General features: G+C 37.0%; 1 protein-coding gene across 4 annotated transcripts in view; it reads right to left on the bottom strand.

The window, feature by feature from the left end:
• Nucleotides 1-21,484, bottom strand: part of usp22 (ubiquitin specific peptidase 22) — a 76,083-nt gene that overhangs the window by 42,463 nt on the left and 12,136 nt on the right. For 2 of the 4 annotated variants that reach the window (XM_067429625.1, XM_067429626.1), the window contains exons 2-3: nucleotides 21,261-21,317; nucleotides 8,515-8,647 (exon numbers count right to left, since the gene is read on the bottom strand). In XM_067429625.1, the coding sequence (XP_067285726.1) occupies nucleotides 8,515-8,647; nucleotides 21,261-21,317 (190 nt within the window). The remainder of the gene's footprint in view (nucleotides 1-8,514; nucleotides 8,648-21,260; nucleotides 21,318-21,484) is intronic. The other 2 variants (XM_067429627.1, XM_067429628.1) reach the window with 1 other exon arrangement.

The following is a 21,484-nucleotide window of genomic DNA, read 5'->3' as shown; positions in this document are numbered from 1 at the left end:
TGTTGGATTCAATCAACCAATCAGCTGTTAGATTTAAGGACAATTAGATAATACCAATTTAGCTCAACCAATGACCAAGCAATGCTTAATTGTTTTTCAGTTTGTGGTATCAAAGTAGGGATGCACCGATCTGATACTCGGGATCGGTATCGGCTCCGATCTGCCATTATTTGCCGGATCGGGTATCGGACAGACAGGACCGATCCAAATTTGATACTGTGCACATAATATTCAGTGTTATTGTTAAGCCCCAGCGCCCCACAAAAGGCACAAAAACCTTATAAAGCATCAACGATTCGTGCACTATATTATAAGTGTTCTGAAGCCATTCCATCGTTTAATGCGAGTGCAGATTAGTTCACGTCAATGCTTCCCTCCACTGCGGCTGTCAGTCACTCTCCATTCAGCTTTAAACTGTCGCGTTCGGTTACGACACTCAACACGATGAAACTTTCCAAGATTATTTATTGTTTCTGTTATTATGCTTGATCTGTAGATAACGCTCTAACGTTATGGTTTCTCAAAAAAATGTCTATCTGCTGGCGTTTATTGCTGTAAACCGTGTTACTTTCTACCGGGTGTCAGTTAGATCACAACACTGGACTAGTTATTATATTGTTTTTCACACACAGTAACTGAAATGTTAAACTGTTAAAATAAACGGCTTATAAGAATACTGCATAGATATACTACGCGTCTATATCTTGTTTCAAACTTCTCGATGTGGACGGAGCGCGGCGCGCTGTGAGCGTCTATGACTGTGGCTGTGAGCATGTGACTCCGTGTTGCTTCAAGCGCATCATCCTGTGCACGGGATGTACAATTATTGTGCACTCGTGATTTTATAACTTTTGCTGCTGTATTATTCACTAACCTAATTTATTCACTTCTACACACTAAGTTCTTAGAAATTCTACATAGACAAAACTGCATTGGTATCGGATCGGTTTAGTATCGGTATCGACCGATATTCAACATTTTTAATATCGGATCGGTTCTGGAAAAATGGTATCAGTGCATCCCTATATCAAAAGGTCACATTAACAAATAAAAGATAAAACCGCTTCAGCAAAACATGCTCAGCTCAAAGTGTCCGAATCAATTTGGTCCCAATTTTTATCAATTTTACTGGCAATCACTATATAAAGAATAATTGGGTGTATTATGTCAGATTTTACTTTATTTTGCTATCCTTACTTACAGAAATGAACTATAATGTCCTGGATTTATGCACGAGTCATATATTCCCCCCACACATTCCATATATAACAAGAAAATATTATCCTTATTATTATTTAATTATTTAAATCAGTTTTAAAAATAAGATATATAGATACACAGGGGATAGGGAACGAGAGATGCACATGCACAAAATGGTTTTGTATTTTTAATCTCAAAATAAAGGATGCCATTTTAGTCCACATGGAGCAGAAAAAAGTGAATACAGCCTCTTATTTACAAGAGGTAAACATAATGCATAATTGCTGCCGTATTACCGGCCCATTTCAAATATTTACGAGCTGTTATTTTTTGAGCAGTGATGAAATATATTGCTCTTGTAAATACGTGCCAGCATTTCGGCAATAAAAGACTAGCTCTTTAAAATGCATCCGAATGACAGCGAAGCACAACCCTACGGTGCCCAGCAGTGGACAAAAACGATATAAACAGTGAATTATACATGATATATTCTTGAAAACTCAGAGATGTGGATTTGGACGGCAATTAAATCACCACACAACCTTGGTGTTTGTCTAAAAACAGGAGGTAATTCAGTCAGGGATTTTTACGCGAGCGGTGGGAAAAAAACTGACATTCTGGTTTCAGACGGCAATAAAATTACAGACTAGCCCATCAATGATGAAAATACCTTACACGAGGAACAATTACCATCCGAATAGGGTGAAAAATCAACAAACAGAAAAAAATAATATATATTTTTGTGCTGGGAAACGATAAAAATGTTTAATCGCGATTAATCACATGATTTTCTGTGATTAATCGTGATTAATCGCAGTATGCGCAACATTCAATAATGAATACAAAAGTGCTGCTAAATGAACAAAAGTACAATAACATAAGGTTTGCAAACACTTTAAACAAATTAGGTGCTTTTTACAGCAGTTAAAAGTTAATAACATTTACAATATTTCTTGTAAATATCAACTTAAGCATTAATTTAATCAAAATAAATTAAATTGGTGGTATACATCTATTGATTGTGTAGTAATATTCTCATCAGTGTTCTGTCAGCTTTAACATCGGCCGACTTAAATCTGCATATTTGTGATATTCACCCCAGGGCGTTATTTAATTTCATAAAGGCCATTTTTTAAATTCTTATTTAATGTATGCATCATCTTTCCTGTTAAATTCTTACATTTGATTAATAAATTCAGTTATAATAGTAAAAACACTATAGGCTGTTACCAATCAAATTAAATAATTTAAACTGCAAAAAATACAGCTGCAATAAATAATGTTATAAGACTGATGTTCTCAATAAAACATGCAATCATACTTTTAAACATAACCGCCAATAGGGGGCAGCAAGTGGGTGAAATGGAAGAAAAAAAAAGGTTGTTTGGATCTAAAATGTAAGTAACTTAATTTTAATTAGGCTACTTGTTTATAGAAATAGGCTAAACCATTCATGCGACACAATTCACGATTGCAAAGTCGACTTGTGTTATTAACAATATCATAAATCATAAATATCAACATCTACAAAAAGCTCAGTTTTACCCCAGTATGTTTCCAGGGTATCTGCAGGTTTTACCAAGTCAAATTTAAGACTTTTTAAGACCTTTTTAAGACCATTATGAATAAAATTTAAGACCTATATTGCGCAATAAAAAAAAACATGCATAAGAAATCCAGAATCACTCAATTACCTAAACTTATATTATTTAATTTATTTTAAATTGAACAAAGTATTAGTGAACTTATTATTCATAGCTCAATCCCACCAGGATTAGCATATATATATATATATATATATATATATATATATATATATATATATATATATATATATATATATATATATATATATATATATTAGGGCTGGGCAAAAAAAAATCGATTTTGCGATTAATCGGTTTTTAAAATCTGGTTGATTCAGAATCAATTCTCAGAGGCCATGAATCGATTTTTTAAAATATTTATTTCCGCTAACATTGAACATAAGCTTAACGTAAATCTAATTACTAGTCTTCTCCACTAGATGTCACCCATTTGCCTTGCGCGATCTTACAAAGGAGCAAGAGGCGCACATCATTTATCCATTCAGTGTTTAAATGGCAGCTTCCGGTGCATTGTCGCCTTTTATAATGCTGAGGTGAAATACTGTAGTAATACTAAAAATATGCGGAACCATTTGATGTGACAACACACACACAGCCGAGCACACAACTGCTAAAAATAATTACATACACGCGAATGCTTGCCTTGCATTAGGATCGAACTTGAGCAGTCACTTAAGCATGTAAGTTAGCCATTATAGACATATTCAAATTATAATGATTCAAACCCTAATAGCTTATATTATAAACAGATTTCCTCTAATAATAGTTAGTCCACAGTCAACTTAAGTCAGTTAAGGTATTGTTGTCTGTTACCACGACAACTACTCACCCATAGACTAAAAAAATTATGAACGCATTTCTCATGTATGAAAAGTAAATTTGCACACATGAGCAGCAAAATTGCAAGAAAAGCTTGTCGTGTACTGAAAATTGCTATAAAAAAACATCCAATATCCTAGCTTTTTATGTTTTAGAATAAATATATCAAAACATCCATAAAATACTTCAGATAATTTTTTTTTAAAATAAAGTTGCATCAAAATTGTATTTAACAATTGTATGGATTTGAAATATAGAGATGCGTTCTGTTTTAATGTACTCAGGTGTACCTAAAATAAAAAGTTTAACATACATGATTGTGGCTCTTCATTTCTTTTTAATTACACATTTATGTTCACTGTTCTTTTTTATAAATACCTACAGTATTTGTATTAAATCTATTAATTTGAGTTGAATCGAAAATCGAATTGAGAATCGAAATTGAATCGATTTGAGGACTTGTGAATCAAAATCGAATCGAATCTGAACATCTGAATCGATACCCAGCCCTAATATATATATATATATATATATATATATATATATATATATATATATATATATATATATATATATATATTTTTTTTGTTTTTTTGTGGTGGTCACTTTCATACATTTTTATTTTTTCATAATTAGGATGCAACATTAACCATATTATTATGTTAGATGCACAATGATCACACATGGCAATAAAACTAACAAAATGCATGAATCTTGTTTGGTAGGCATATTAGAAAAACAAAGGCTGTTCCAGTAGTGCACTATCTATCTTTAATAACACGATCGCTTGGGGTGGGAAATGTGACCAACCAGAGCAATAAGCAATTGCTTAATATAAGTAAAACGTTATTAAGTAATTACGTAATCAAGTAATCGGTCAGTAATAAAATATACTTATAAACAAATGACAATAGGAAAAATAAATACAACATAAAGATGCATACAAAGAGGAACACTCCACTGTTTTTAGAAATAGGGCTTATTCAACTTCTTTTGGATAAACCCCATTTAGATATGTGGGCAAATGCATTTGTCTCAGTGCATGCATTGTTTTAGTTTGGCAGGGTCGCCGCTAGCTTAGCTTAAAATGCATTTCCCCACATATCTAAATGTAGCAAAGTAGAATAAGCCCGATTTCTAAAACAGTTGGAGTGTTCCTTTAAGTGTAAGTGCTGTTTTCCCCGTTTGTGTTGTTGTTAAGCTATATTAGTTTGCTTTCACTTTGAGAGCTTTAATGCCCAGATCCAGTACTTACTGACAGTTCCCAAACTTTTTAACTCAAATCAGGATATAGACATATGCATAATGTGTACATTTGATCGTTCAAGAGTAACGTTAGGCTAATGAGCCTAAAAATAACACATTCAATACACTCGCGCCAGCGCTGACAGGCAGCAAACACATAACGTTACAGTCTGACATCGGAGTTCGGCGTTTGCATCACTGTTATTAACTCTATTTAGAGCAATCGGGTATATTATACTTTTATTTGGTCATTATGCAAGATTCGCGTTCACGATCGCGGAACTGCAAGAACCGTCAGACTCAGCTGAAGAATAAAATCCGTTTTATGCGTCTGTGAGGTACGATCAGAAAGAGGCTTGTACCAATAACACGAAAGCTGATTGGCTGCAATACACGTGGCATGCTTGCCTAATTTGTAGTTGTAATAGAGCGAACAATAGTTGGTCTAGCGAAAGAAAGAACTACAAACACCACAGAACAAACACACACACACGTGCGCGCGTGCTGCGGGACGTGAGAGCGTTTCAATGAGGTAGCGTTACATGGACGTAGGAAAATTAAGACCTGTTTAACATGATTTAAGACCTAGAACGCAATGCTTCCGCGAATTTAAGACTTTTTAAGGCCTTATATTTTGATTCTGAAATTTAATACTTTTTAAGACTTTTTAAGACTCCGCGGGGACCCTGTGTTTCTTCTGTGAGTTTATATCGCTGCTCAATTGTTTTGATTTCTCCACGAATGTCTCTCACAAAGAGACGGGCAGCGCGAGCCTCAACGCGACTAACGTACCAGAGGCAGAGATACACTCATCAATCGCTGTTCACATTGAATATAATAAAAACAACCAAAAAATCTGAATCACTCTCGCGTTTCTGGTTATTTTTATATTTTATTTGTCCCGTTGGTCCCAGACAAAGAATGTCAGCCCTTGACTTCGGCTACAGACAGCGCTGTATTCTCCTGACCAATGTTTCGTTTGTGTGTGTATTCAGAGGCAGTGAGCAACGGCTTTCAATATAATAATAAATAACTACATTAATGCGCGATAAAATAATTGTCGGCGTTAATTAATAAATGCGTTAACGCGATAATAACACAGTAACTTGCCCAGCCCTAATATTTTTTTAAGATAATGTAATCTTGTTAAAAAGGAAAATTGAAAATTATCTCTGGGTAGAAACTAATTAAATTCATCGTGCAAAGCTCAGGAAAATTAATATTGGTAAAATGGGTATCGAAAAACTGTATCGTTCAGTAAGCTGTAAAAAAAAAAAAAAGTGTTGTTTTTTTGTTGGTTTAAGTAACCTGGTTGCCTTAAAATTGAGTTTATTTAAATTAAAAATTTGAATTGATACAATAAAGGAAATTTGTTTAATAAATAGAAACTATTATATTATTATTGTATATGAACCACATAAAATATCTGATAAATCGTAAAAACAGCCCTATTTGCCATGTTTCACTGCGTCATCAGAAATAAAACACACACAATTACCCAATATGCTTACAAAATCTTTTAATAATATTTTAATAAAGGTTGTCGAATCTCAAAAAATGTTCAATGTATTAACTCAAAATTTTAAGTCAACCAGGTAACTTGTCGAAGTCAAGGTATGGGTATCGGGAAATGTTTGAACGATACCCATTCCTATTTGTATTGGGAGTAACCCACAAACAACGTTCTCCAGTTAGATATTTGCCTGTCGGATCAGGGGTGGTTCTTCCTCTCTCAACACACAAGAGGAAATCCCATAAGATTGCAGACTGAGATGGCAGCTTCATATCTCTGGGTAGAAACTAATTAAATTCATCGTGCAAAGCTCAGGGGTGATTTGGAAAAACCCAAAACCTCATAAACAGGTGGGCGATGAACTCTGAGCTGGAAGCAAACATTGCACGTCACACGGAGTCAGGGACTATTATCCCCTCGCGCACTATAATTACCCACATTCCCGTCTGTTTGCGCTTCTTATTTGTTTGTTGTCGGAGGGTGGCACCCTTCCTCATTAAAACAGAGGGGATAATTACATGCCACTGATGCATTAAGGAGCTGGGAGATTTCCAAGACCCCATCCAAACATCCACAGCCGCATTTGTGCACTTGCTGCCTCTTGCTTGTCGAGTACGATCAGAAAAGGCTTTTGGAGCAGAAATTAAATTGGTGCAAGTATGGCTGGGCTTTTTAATTAAACCATCAATATTAGGATTTCTGCAATGAGCAAACATGGATGGAATCAACGGGACAGAAAAGCAAGTAAAATTGAATTCGGGCAAATTTTGGATGAATAAAAGAAAAGTAGGGCTGTACAATTAACCAAATCGTGATATGGACTAGTGTCTCTGAATATTAAAGCAGGAAGAGGTTTAAAGCTACACTGCGTGATATTTTCCCCCATCTATTTCTATCCAGTGAATAATAGTTTCTGTTCCTCTCAATTCTGATTTCGTTTTAACTCCTACGGTGGCTGATTTAGTCCAAGATTAACATGGCAATCCCCCTCTTCACATTCGACACGGTGCCATCGAGTGTTAAAACACGAAAGGCGAAGCTTGAATTTACGGGTATGTCCCTCTTTGGCTACTGTACTTTCAAGATGGAGGAGCAACATGGCGACCGGCATTCGAACCCCTAACCCGTATGTGTTTTCAATGGCATATTATAAACTTACGAGAATACTTTATTACGTGAAAGAAGTAAATATACATTAATGAGCACATATTTTTGAAAGAACTAAGTGTTTTTAGCTAAGAATAAACCAAAAAAGTTACACAGTGTAGCTTAAAGGAGCATCACAATTTTACCTTCATGTTTTAAACTTAACAGTAAATCAAATATCTGCAAATTAAAACAGAATACAAATTTTACTAAATTCTTAAATTGTTAAAGTTGATCAGACATGCTTTTTGATTATTAAAATCTGATTAAACCATAAAAAAAAAAAAAAAAGATAGCCAACATGAAAGTTTTGGAAAATTAAGATGGAGTTCACTTTTTTTTTTGCTAAACATTTAATTAAATCATTGTTAAATTGTATAAGTTGCATGATTTGAAAATAATTACATATACTTCTTGATTAAAAAAAAAATTACTAAAACGGAATTCAGAAAAATATTATATTTTATTAAATTATATTTTTTGTTTAGTTCCTACGTAAAATGTATTTTTTTTATATTTAAAAAAAGTTGTTTGTTTCATGTTTTAAAATTAATTACAATTATTTTAAAATTCATAGAATTGAATGCAAAAACAATGCTAAAAATTGGAAAAGCTTGATTTTATAGGGCCTTAAAATTACATTTTTATAAAAACAATTAACAAGTCATGCTTTTTAATTAATATGATTTAAATGTAACCATTAAAACTGAATCTAGAAAAAAATGACACTTAAAAAAAAACATTTTGAGGGGCAAATATAAAACCCTACAATACACATCTCAAAACCTTCCTAGAGTCTTGAATGAGCCATTGTGGTGTGTGTGTGTGTGTGTGTGTGTCCATTATTCACCGTCTCTGAGTTTGTCATGATTGTGTGTTTGATTGATCGTGTCCATCCGCCCGTGTGGTGTGTGTCTTACCTTAGTGGAGAAGCTGAAATGCGTACGAGTAAGTCTTTGTGACGAACGCTCGTGTGCATCTTACCTAGGTTGTGTCTCTTGTTTTTGGCGTGCTCGTGGATGTGTTTCTTGCTGAAACAGCCGAAGAACACACAATGGAGACAGGAGTGAAGTCGATTTAAATGAGCTCCACACATGTGACATATACATGACTTCGCCTGAGAAGAAAACAGAAAGAGATGCAGGCGTTTAGTTGCGTTTTACAAAGAGATTTATGTAAAAGAAACTCTCCCTTTGCTTTGAACTTTGAGCGTCGTAACTTTGCAGATGTTGTTTATGCTCAGACAGCGACACTACACACTCACTAAAGTTTAAAAAAATCATAATCGACGACCTCTATAAACTTTTAAGGTAGTTAAACCCATGAATGGCATACTACTAGTAGTCAATGAACTTTTATCCGGTCTTGTCGAGTATTATTGTAAACATAGTTGGTTATGTCATGAATGAACGTAAACATAAAATATGCCATAACCGCCAGTGTTTATGGTCCTTTTCACAATTTCATGTCCCACAGAATATCTGATCATGCAATTTATCAAGGAAAGAACAGACCCTCAGGTATATTCTAGCTTCATGCATTATTATTTTTATCAACACTTCAATGAGGATAAGTTTCGTGAAAAAAGCTAAATTGAGAAAGAAAGAAAAAGTGTCAAAAGCCCTATACGGACAGGAATTGTTCCTCATGTGGACGTCCGTAAAAATACATTTGCACCTTAGAGATAAAACTTGTGCATTCGGATGATTTATTCAGGGTGGATTTATTCCGCTCCTGGGAACACTGCTCACGTGGTCAATCGAATGACTGTCTGCTGTAAAAATGGCATATGCTTGGAATAATAAGAATAAAATCATATTCTAGGAAATTATTGATTATATAAATCTCCTGTTGAAAAATAGGAAGATGTCATTTTAAAAATGTGGAAATAAGTTAATACAATGCTGCAAATGTAACCTATATGACGTTAAATACAGCCATAATAACGGCTCATTTCACATGTTTGTGTTTTTCTTCTCTTTCTCTTTTGAGCAGTGATGAAAGACTATTCTTATAAATACTTTCCAGCATTTCAGTAATAAAAGTGTAGTATAGATCTTTAAAATGCATCCAAATTACAGCGATACAGTGCTCCGCTGTGGTCAACAAGGATATAAAGAGTTAATTTTGAAGCGATCTCTTCTTGAAAACTCAGAGATGTGGATTCAGACGGCATTTAAATCACCACACAACCCTTGTGTTTGTCTAAAAACAGGAGGTAATTCGGCCGGGGATTTTTACACTGGTGGTGGGAGAAAAACACTGACACTCTGGATTCGGATGGCAATAAAAATAAATAAAAATAACGGAAAAAAAGAAAAGAAAAAACACTGACTAGCCCATCAACGATGAAAATACAGAAAGTACCGAAATCATACCGAACCATGACTTCAAAATCTTTGGTTACTGACATTCTTCAAAATATCTTCCCTTGTGTTCAGCTGAAGAAAGAAATTCATACGGGTTTGAAACAACTAGAGGGTGAGTAAAGGATGACAGCATTTTTATTTTAAAGTGAACTATCCCTTTAAAGTGTTTTCCTGACCACTCCTGACAGTCTGGAAGAATCAGCCCAATTGGTCTCGATTTCAAAGCCGCGATCCTCTGTTGGATCCTCTGCCTGTCTCATATATAAATGTCACCGCAGAATGACGAGTGTTAAAGCCGTTTCACAAGGGAAAATGTTTATTTAAAATTAATAATTTTTTTTATTTTGTTTAGGATAATATTTTTTACCCTTAATTTCCATGATCTAAAGAATTATAGGTTGTCATTTAAAAGTGTGTAGGTCTACTTGCATTATATGCTGTTATATTAGAATTATATATTCAGTATGTATACATTCAGTGGTCTTAAAATGACAATAATATCGTTTATCGCAATTATTTCTGGGACGATATATTGCGAAACAAAAAGTAGTTATCGTGACTGGGCTATTCTTGGCTTTAGATCATTAAACAGCTCCAGTGTTTAACAGTTCGCTCTGCTGTTACCTCCAGACTAGATATTTTTATAGAGACCCCATTTTCAGCTTCACATCTCGCCCTTTTGTTATTCCCCGGTGGCACGCCACCCAGCACACAACTGAGAATAACCATCCTACAGCAGGAACGAGAGCGAAAGTGTCCCACGACAGGTGAGATGAGCAAACTGGGAGAACTGGAGCACTTCTGCATGCTGTAATGAAGAGCAACTGCACCACAACCACATGGCCTGAAGTCAGATGGACATACACAGACATATGCAATCATGCTAACGTCGTTATTAAACCTTAACGCTCCCGTTTGAGAAAGAAAGCCGCCCTGCGGATGTGTCAGGAGAGAAAACAGAAGGGAAAGGCCTTGTTTTGTCCAAGTAATCTGATCTCAAACATGGAGGGAGAAAGGCCTGCGTTAAGGTGAACTTGGCAAACATATGATAGTGTTAAAGATACACACAACACACATCTTTAAGGGATCACTAGAGCGTGACGGGGCTATTATAGGGTTAGCAAGCAGCAGTGAAGCCTAATATCATTATTACAGCAAAAGGCTCCTGATCACGTCATGGCCGAACATCTCGACCCAGATCCATCCTGTGTTACCACACCCAGACTTTACAACACAAACACAAGCTGGCTGTGATGAGCACAAGAGTTAGGACTGGAACGATTTGACCCGTGTTGGGTAAGCAACTCTAAAAAAGTAATTCATTACTAGTTACTAATTGCATCTTCAATAGTGTAATTAGATTATTGTACAAATTACTCTCCAAAAACTATTTAATTACTTTCTAAATCCTGTATCAACAACTAGTTAAGTGATTCAAGAATTTACATGAAATGGCTATTTTAATTAATTCAAATACAAAATATAAAACTACATCAATCATACTTATTAGCTGACCTAAATTTTACAAGTGAGAACGATAGATAAAAACACGCATTTTAAAGTTTTGATATTAATTCCACAATTGTATTATGTATAACCGTATTTAGTTCAAATACATGTGAAGTAACTGTAATTAAATTACCGTAATTCCTCAAATAAAGACCGGGGCCTTTATTTACCTGAACTGCCGATGGGAACCGGCTTTTATTTGAAGCAGGCTTTTATTAGGGGCAGGCCTGTATTTCTAAATCCATCTGTTTGAAATATAATTGCTTTATGTAAACCGTTTTCAATTTAAAGTGATCGTTCCAGTGCACAAATATCATTGATTTTTTTAAGAAACATTTGCAAAAACATCACCGTACAACATAATATGCATTTTTTGTAATTCCGCGCGCAGCTCCGCATCCGAAGATGAACGAGTTCTCGGCGAATCTAGCCGAGCATGACGTCTCATCACACCGGCCCGCAGTTTGCACATTAGGTGCTTATATTTACTGAATGAGCCTACAAAAGCAGAAATAAGCCATTTTAAATAAAGATCCAGGTTTAAGCAAATAAATAAATAAATCACAACATTAAAGTTTAGTGAAATTAGGAAATATTTACGATATCGTTAATTTAGTGCATATTTTGTTCTTATGTCACAAGTAATAATATCAAGCCAAGGTTTACTGAGCTTTACACGATTCTTTTGTAGTGTGGTTTTTGGTGAAATGTACTCAAATATATATCATCACCTGTGTACATTAGCCCACTACTTCTAGCATTTTCCTGTTGGTTTATAAATTAAAAAATATCTATATTATTCTCTCTCTCTCTCTCTCTCTCTCTCTGCAGTGCAGCTCTGTGCTGTCAGCGGTCTCCTCTGCTCTCTCCTGTTGGTGTTAATGTTGTAATGTTGAATTAGATCGTGCATTGATCCGGGCCTCATCTCAGAGGTGGATGTGAGGCTGAACAACTTCCTCCTACAAGATCTACTGCAGCCTAAACCTAGAGCCTATTTTTGCAGCTTTGCATGCATTTGTAACATAAAACCCTAAAAGTGACACAACGACGAGCCATCAAACAACTGCAGTCACTTGCAAAGATAATTTTAAATAAATAAAAGTACATTAAATAAAACAAGGGATACATTAAAAAAGCAAATAAATTAAAATAAGAAGGATGAATTAACAATTAAAATATTTAAAAAACAGGAGATACATTTTTTTATATTTATATAAATAAATATATATTTATTTATATAAAAGTAAATAAAAAGTAAATAAAAACTATAAAAATACAAATTTATATAAAATTAAAAACATTAAAAAATTATTAAGAAAAATAAAAAGCAGTGTGTGATTAGAACGACAGATAGAACGACAGACCGAACGATAGAACGACAGATAGACCGAACGATAGACCGAACGACAGACAGAACGACAGACAGAACGACCAACAGAACGACCGACAGACAGACAGACAGAACGACAGACAGACAGACAGAACGAACGAACGACCGACAGACAGAACGACCGACAGACAGAACGACCGACCGACAGACAGAACGACCGACCGACAGACAGAACGAACGACCGACAGACCGAACGAACGACCGACAGACAGAACGACCGACCGACCGACAGAACGACCGACCGACCGACAGAACGACCGACCGACAGACAGACAGAACGACCGACCGACAGACAGAACGACCGACCGACAGACAGACAGAACGACCGACCGACAGACAGAACGACCGACCGACAGACAGAACGACCGACCGACAGACAGAACGACCGACCGACAGACAGAACGACCGACCGACCGACAGACCGAACGACAGAACGACCGACAGACCGAACGACCGACAGACAGAACGACCGACAGAACGACCGACAGAACGACCGACCGACCGACAGAACGACCGACCGACAGACAGAACGACCGACCGACAGACAGAACGACCGACCGACAGACAGAACGACCGACCGACAGACAGAACGACCGACAGAACGACCGACAGACAGACAGAACGACCGACAGACAGACAGAACGACCGACCGACAGACAGACAGAACGACCGACAGACAGAACGACCGACAGACAGAACGACCGACAGACAGAACGACCGACAGACAGAACGACCGACAGACAGAACGACCGACCGACAGAACGACCGGCCGAACGACCGACCGACAGAACGACCGGCCGAACGACCGACAGACAGAACGACAGACAGACAGTATTCAACACAATACAAATAAAGTAAAATAAAAAAAATGATATATATATTATATATATATATATATATATATATATATATATATATATATATATATATATATATATATATAAACTAGGGATGTTAACGATTAATCGATGATCGATTAATTGTCGATAAGACATTTGATCGATAAGACTTATCGATTATCGATTAAGCAGGGTCATGCGCGTGCGTGTGGCTCAAACGCGAAACGGGAGGAAAAATGAAGCTAGTGTGCCCGAGTTCTATTTGGGACCATTTTACAGCTGGAGTCACACTTTCATCATGACTGCAAGTTTGCATGTGCATTCGCAGCCTTTTGTTTTGTACAAATGTAAGTTGTAATATTGTGTTTATTTTGTGCAGGCCTATCTATAGCGGATTTATCTCATAAGGACGCATTTGGTTAATAATTAATGTTAGAGGCGAGCGGTAGTAAAAGCGTGGCGGTGATCAGCTTCAGTGTGCAGCTCCAACAGCAATGCACAACTAATAATGACTATGAGTGGGACTATCATAGGCTATTACACAGCATTAATGAGAACACTATTGTAATAAAACATTGTGATCGTTAAGTATTTGGGTTTATTTGCCGTGTGTTTCATTGCGTTGATCCAGGAAGAGCGCGCGCACAACATGGTTCTCGGTTACGCACTCTGACTCGCGCATGTAACTTGGTTAAAGTTCACTTGTGCATTATCATCAGATTGTGCAGAAGTAATTTGTAATATTACATTTATTTTGTAACGTTATATATGTGATCAATCATATAGGATGCGTTTGTTTTAGCTAAATAAAACGCACTAGCAAATGGCTTCAGTGTAACGTATGGCTACCGGTTTTCATTCAGTGCTTCGGCTTTAGCGCATACAGAGCAACGCATAATAACGATGATTGGGACTGTCATATTATATAACAGAAATGAGAACACTGTTTTAATAAATGGTTGTAAAGTCATTGGGTTTAGGTGCCGTGTTCAGAGCGTTGCTCCAGGAAGCGCGTCTCCTATTCTGAATATGAATATCAGCAACTCAATTCAAGTTCACTTGTGCATTCGCATCATTTTGTGAAGATATATAATTTGTAATATTTTGTTAACTTTATATAAATCTGATTAATCTCATATAGGAAGCTTTTTGTTGAGTTAAATAATGCGCTAACAAATAGCTTCAGTGTAACTTACCGGTGTTGATTCAGCGCATCAGCTTCAGCTCGCGCAGTTCAAACAGCAACACATGACTAATAATAACTATGATTGGGACTGTCACATTACATAACATTAATGAAAACAATATTTTAATAAATCGTTTTGAATTAATTGGGTTTAAGTGACGTTTCAGCACGTTGCTCTTGCAAGTGCGTCCAAAAAATTCTGAATAACAGATCTGAGGCGGCGTTCGTGTTGTATTACAGGTTATATTTGGTTATTAAATAAGTCATTTAATTAAATTATAAATAACATCGACTAGTTTTACAATCCCATAGCCCTTTGTTTAGATAAAAAATCCCTCTCATTCATTTGGTGAACATGGCGTTTTGAGCAGCATTTGCACATCCTGTCATGCTGTCGGCTATAAGCCACTGCTGTGCACGCATATTTTAGTATTATGGTTAACGATTAATCGATTAATTGATCGTTAATTTAAACGACGATCGATCATGGGAATTTGTGAAAATTGACATCCCTAATATAAACTTAAGATGGGGATAATAAAAGCTAAATATAATAGGTGGAATAAAAATATGTAAGAAAATAAGAGGCATAAATAATCATTTCAAAAATAGTTGGGGTAAATATAGAGAGTAATATAAAAAAGGATTTTTCCTCACTAAGTACAAAGCATATTTTTTAACCCTTGTGCATCTTTCAAATTCACTACCCTTTCGTTATCCTCGTGTATGAAAACATCCACTAAATTAAACTGCTTACCCAGAGTATCCAGACAATACTCTCAGTTCAATCGCTTATTCTTTGCAGTGTCCGTGAAAAACTGTATTAATATAGATGTATAATAAGCAGTCTGCCCGCTAAACTCCCTCAACTGAAGAGCTCTTAATCATCTAAATCAATAGTAATATAAGTAAATACAATAATGTGCCATGTTTGATGGTTTGATTCGTTGGTGTCCAGTGAAACATACAATGCAACCAACGCAGTCTGATTCACAACCACATGACTCATTAGAGCCAGTTCTTTATAGAGGAATCAGAACCGAGTCAAAGCGAAAATGAAATCCTAATCAATGGGGAAGCAGAACGGAGTGCATATCTTTGTGCGAGTTCATTGAAAGTGTGAGTTCTCTGTGGGGCGGCTGACATTAGACCAGAGAGAAGAGCTCCTCTTTTAGACACAGAAACCAGATGATGATGCTGACTCAAAACAGGCATCAGCCCGATCGCTCTCATTGGTCAGATCCGGTGTGACCGGCCGCACCGTAATGCATGCGCCCCGCAGTCTTTCTGGCTGCTCACGGATGAACTAACACTCCAGCATCAATGGGAAGGGCTTTTTCACTTCATGCATGCAGACTTGCATCAGACGTTTCTGACCATGGCATCACATTCGAGTCCTCTTGTGCTGAAAGTCACTGCATGTCATCCTCTCTGACCAATCTCACTGCTAGGACTGACAAATCACTCCAGTTTGGGCTAATGTGTTAATCAATGAATCAACTTTATTTATATAGCACTTTTAAAATGATGATTGTTTTAAAGCAGCTTCACAGTGTTAAACAGGACAATATTGCAACAAAATTTGATTTGGCTAGTTTGATTTGGATAGTGTATAGAATTAAATATGACTAAATTAATTAATTTTATTTGTATATTTAGTTGAATAACTTGGATCATAATTTTAGTGTCCCCAACTGAGCAAGCCAAGCCAAAGGCGACAGTGGGAAGGAACCTAAACTTGAATGATGTGAAATGCTTTGAGGTTATGCCTCGATGGTGCTTTAATGCCACCTGAAATGTTAACTAACCCTAATTATTCATTTTACAAAACCATTTTAAATAAATAAATATGTATTAATTTATTTGGTTTATGTATTTATATTTAAATAAAGAAAAATAAATTAAAATAAATGAGTTTTATTAAATCAAAATATTAATATTTAATCATTTTTTAATTACACAGCGTATATACACGTGTGTGTGTGTGTGGTGTTTTATTAAAATAAATTAAAAAAATTAAAAATATATATTACATAAAATACAAATTAATAAATTGTAATAAAAAAATGTATGATATGGATATTTAATGGTGGGGTAAATGTTATTTCAAAACCGTTTTAGAAAAAGGACTCGGGCTGAGTGGAATAACAAACTTGTAACCAATAAGCAGGTAAGGGGCGTGTCTATGGTGAGAAGAGAGTGAGCCAATCAGCAGGTAAGGTGCGTGTCTATGGTGAGGAGAGTGAGCCAATCAGCAGGTAAGGGGCGTGTCTATGGTGAGAAGAGAGGCTCAGTGCACGTCATTATTCAAAACATAAGTCACACAGGACGGACATTAGCCAAGAAATAACTAATATATGCTGTCTATGGTGAGGAGAGTGAGCCAATCAGCAGGTAAGGGGCGTGTCTATGGTGAGAAGAGAGTGAGCCAATCAGCAGGTAAGGGGCGTGTCTATGGTGAGAAGAGAGTGAGCCAATCAGCAGGTAAGGGGCGTGTCTATGGTGAAGAGAGTGAGCCAATCAGCAGGTAAGGGGCGTGTCTATGGTGAGAAGAGAGGCTCAGTGCACGTCATTATTCAAAACATAAGTCACACAGGACGGACATTAGCCAAGAAATAACTAATATATGCTGCTTTTGCTTGACTATGCTCGTGTGTCATGTTCGCTTGTTTGTCCAATTGCGATCATATTGTGGTTCACTTCAGTGATGATAAAGACCCGTTCATTTCCACACCGTATGGAGCGTCTAAATCCCCTCAGTGTTTCAAGATTTCAAGCGTCAGCTCAGAAAATGTGTCCGATAGGTAAGATACTATACTCCTAATATATGTTTGTTTCCTCTTTTCATGATCTATATAATCATAATCTGGTCATAATTGTAATATGTCGTCAGCTGGACTGTCGGCTCGTGTTCTATCGAGATGTTCATGAGAACGGTTTGTGTTTTGTGATCGCTATAACTCTAATCTGGTCATAATTGTAATATGTTCATTAGTTGGACTGTCGTGTGTGTGCGCATATATAATATTATATGCACACACACCTCTAGTCTAGGAATATAAACCAACCATTCATAAGGATCAACAACCACAGTCAGTGACTATAACCAGCTTTTGAACTGCCAATCACATCGGCCCTCGCAGTTTCTGCGGCAACCAAACATCCAATCATCGGTCGGCTGCTGTGTTTCCAAGATCACAAGTGTAGTAGGAGGCATGTGGGTGATGAGGAGAATCAAGGGAGGCAAGAGACATGAAAGGAGAAACAAAAAAGAGACAGAGGGAAGGCGCTGATGATAAAGGATGGATGACAGTTCAAACACATGCAGATGAGGAACGTGAACGCCTCTAAGCTGCCTCGACTGTGATAAGCCTGCTAGAGGCTAAATAAAAGAGATCAGCTGAGAGAACGAGAGCGGGCTTGTGCGCGAGCGCAAAGGGAGTGTAAGACTGATGCTAAAAAGCTGGAGGCAACACCACAACGCAATTAGTGGAGAGGCCTTGTCAATTACCCAGAGTCCTCTTCTGCTGATGGACTAATGGGAAGGACGTTCACTGTGTGGAACGAGAGCCTATCCCTTCTCTGCAATTAAAACACTCATCTGGATCTGTAGCTGGCCGAACTGTATGGTCACTTGCCCAACATGCTGTTGGTTTAATGTTTAGGTAGACTGACGGCAGAAGGTCTGGGCCCTCATTTATCAACGTTGCGTACGCACAGTGAAAGAAGTCAAAGATACTGTAATGGAAATCACAACATGGGCTCAGGAATACTTCCAGAAAACATTCACCGTGCCATTTGCCGTCACCGGCTAAAACTCTATAGGTCAAAATAGAAGCCGTATCTACACATGATCCAGAAGCGCAGGTGTCTTCTCTGGGCCAAGGCTCATTTAAAATGGACTGTGAAAAAGTGGAAAACTGTTCTGTGGTCAGACGAATCAAAATTTGAAGTTCTTTTTGGAAAACTGGGACGCCATGTCATCCGGACTAAAGAGGACAAGGACAACCCAAGTTGTTCTCAGCGCTCAGTTCAGAAGCTGCATCTCTGATGGTCTTGGGTTGCATGAGTGTGTGTGTCATTGGCAGCTTACACATCTGGAAAGGCACCAATAATGCTGAAAGGTATATCCAAGTTCCAGAACATCATCTGCTCCCATCCAGACGTCGTCTCTTTCAGGGAAGACCTTGCATTTTCCATCATGACAATGCCAGAGCACACACTGCATCAATTACAACATCATGGCTGTGTAGAAGAAGGATCCGGCTCTGAAATGGCCAGCCTGCAGTCCAGATCTTTCACTCTTAGAAAAAATTTGGCGCTTCATAAAGAGGAAGATGCGACAAAGAAGACCTAAGACAGCTGAGCAACTAGAAGCCTGTATTAGACAAGAATGGGACAACATTCCTATTCCTAAACTTGAGCAGCTCGTCTCCTCAGTCCCCAGACGTGTGCAGACTGATATAAAAAGAAGAGGGGATGACACACAGGGGGAAACACAGCCTTGTCCCAACTTTAAGATGTGTTGATTCCATGAAATTAAAAATCAACTTATTTTTTCCTTAAAATTATACATTTTCTAAGTTTAAACATTTGATGTGTCATCTATGTGGTATTCTGAATAAAATATTGAAATTTGAAACTTCGACATCTTTGCATTCTGTTTTTATTCTATTTGTACAGTGTCCCAACTTTTTTGGAATCGGGTTTGTGCGTTGTGCAAGTTTACTACAACATCGGAGCCACGAACGTCACCTACTTTTGAAATCCCAGAGTTTAGGTGACCCTGGTAAGCGCTTCTTGTCACAGTTGGCGGTGGCACAAGGGAGTTTGGCATCACGGCACGTGTTTTCAGGCGGACTGTTAAAGAACGCGACACGTCTTACTAGACATCTTGTAGAATTCAACCAATCAGATGATGACTTTGAAACTCCTGAAGCGTTTCCAGATAAGTGTGCCATATGCGTCAGACGTTCAGCCAACGATCCGTGGGTAATATTGTGTGCCTCGACATGAATGGCCCAGAACATCACACTCTCTCTACTGGCTTGTCATCATCCAACAGTGCATCATCGTTGTCCATCAGCGCAAAAGTACGTGGCCGTCCAAACGATTTCAAAGAAAACGGGACCATTGGACCAGACGACCTTCTTCGACTGCTCAAAGGTCCAATTTCAATGCTTCAGTGCCCATTATAGGGGCTTTCAATGCTGGACAGGGATCATCATAGGCACTCTGATTGGTGCGTCCATGCAGCCCATGTTGTTACACATTCCTCATAATTATCATTAAAATGTTGTGACTTGCACCATAGTAGACCTAATGGCTCAGAACAGGCTGGATAGCGCTTCCTGCCCTTTTGCATCAATGAGCCATGGACGCCAGATTGTGTTTGTCCCTGCTCGCACCACTATTGGTAAATCCTCAGCCTGACCGGGAGCAACACACAAGCTTTGTCATTTCAGATACTCGGACCAGTCGCCTTGCCATAATGTGTCCCTTGATCAATTCACTCACTTTATTCCTGCCTCCAACACATTGATCACAAGAACTGATTGTTTGCTTACCATCTAATCTCTTGACCAACCAGAATCACAATTTTCTTGTTTCAAATAGAGGTCACGATTCTGAGCAGACAAACGAAACAATTTTTTTATAACAAATAACATTAAATAATATCTGATTGTGTTTAATCTATTAATTAATTAATCACTTAATTTCTTGAGAATGATTCACTGACTCGCTCAAAGATTTCATTTGTTTCATTACTGGATGAATCAGTGTTTTTGAACAAATCTTTTGAATTAAGTATTTATGAGTCATTGAATCATTCACATTTCATTACTGGATGAATCAGCATTTTTTGAACAAATCTTTTGAGTGAATGATTCAATGACTCATTTATAAATACTTCACTTGTTTCGTTAATGATGACGCAGTGTTTTTAAATTAATAAAAAATGAGTGAGTCATTGAATCATTCATCCATTCAGTCAAGAGATGTGTTCAAAAACACTGATTCATCCAGTAATGAAACATGCATTCATTGAATAATTTACGCTTCATTGATTAATCAGCGTTTTGATCGAATCTCTTGAATAAATGATTCAATAAGGAATACATTTTCTAAGAGTCACTTTTCGCCACTTAGTGGCATAACGATTTAATCAATCGTTATTTGATTTGCCACGGTACTTTCAAATTGCTCTATTTGGATCTATACATCAGTGTTTATATCCAAATTATAAACTTTTATCCCAGAACATGAACCGTCCAAATCAACAAACCAAATAAATGCTTAGGAGTTTGTTTGATCATTTGACGACAAAGCTGCATGCGCAACACATTACGGTCACAATACTGAAAATGTATTTAGTAAAAGTTTGTAGTCTCTACTTTTCTTTAATCAGCCCAATAAAGTTCTGCAGTTTGTGGTACCTTGAGCGTAATCTTCAATGCATCTGGAACGAAGCCGCCCTCCTCCACCACCACACACTAAAACCCAGAGAACAAAACAATATCTTGGGATAAAAATGATCAAATGATCTTGATTTGTTTTCAAGTCACAACAGCGGTGTTTAAGCATTTGTAAGGCTATGAATTATGAGCCAGTAAAACTGTAGTCCTTTATCTCCCTCCTTGAGTCACATTGCTCCTTTTCT

The sequence above is a fragment of the Pseudorasbora parva genome, chromosome 21, assembly GCF_024679245.1.
Source record: "Pseudorasbora parva isolate DD20220531a chromosome 21, ASM2467924v1, whole genome shotgun sequence".
Taxonomy (NCBI): Eukaryota; Metazoa; Chordata; class Actinopteri; order Cypriniformes; family Gobionidae; genus Pseudorasbora; species Pseudorasbora parva.
The sequence above is the reverse complement of the archived record's forward strand: the minus strand, read 5'-3'. Positions and strand labels throughout refer to the sequence as shown.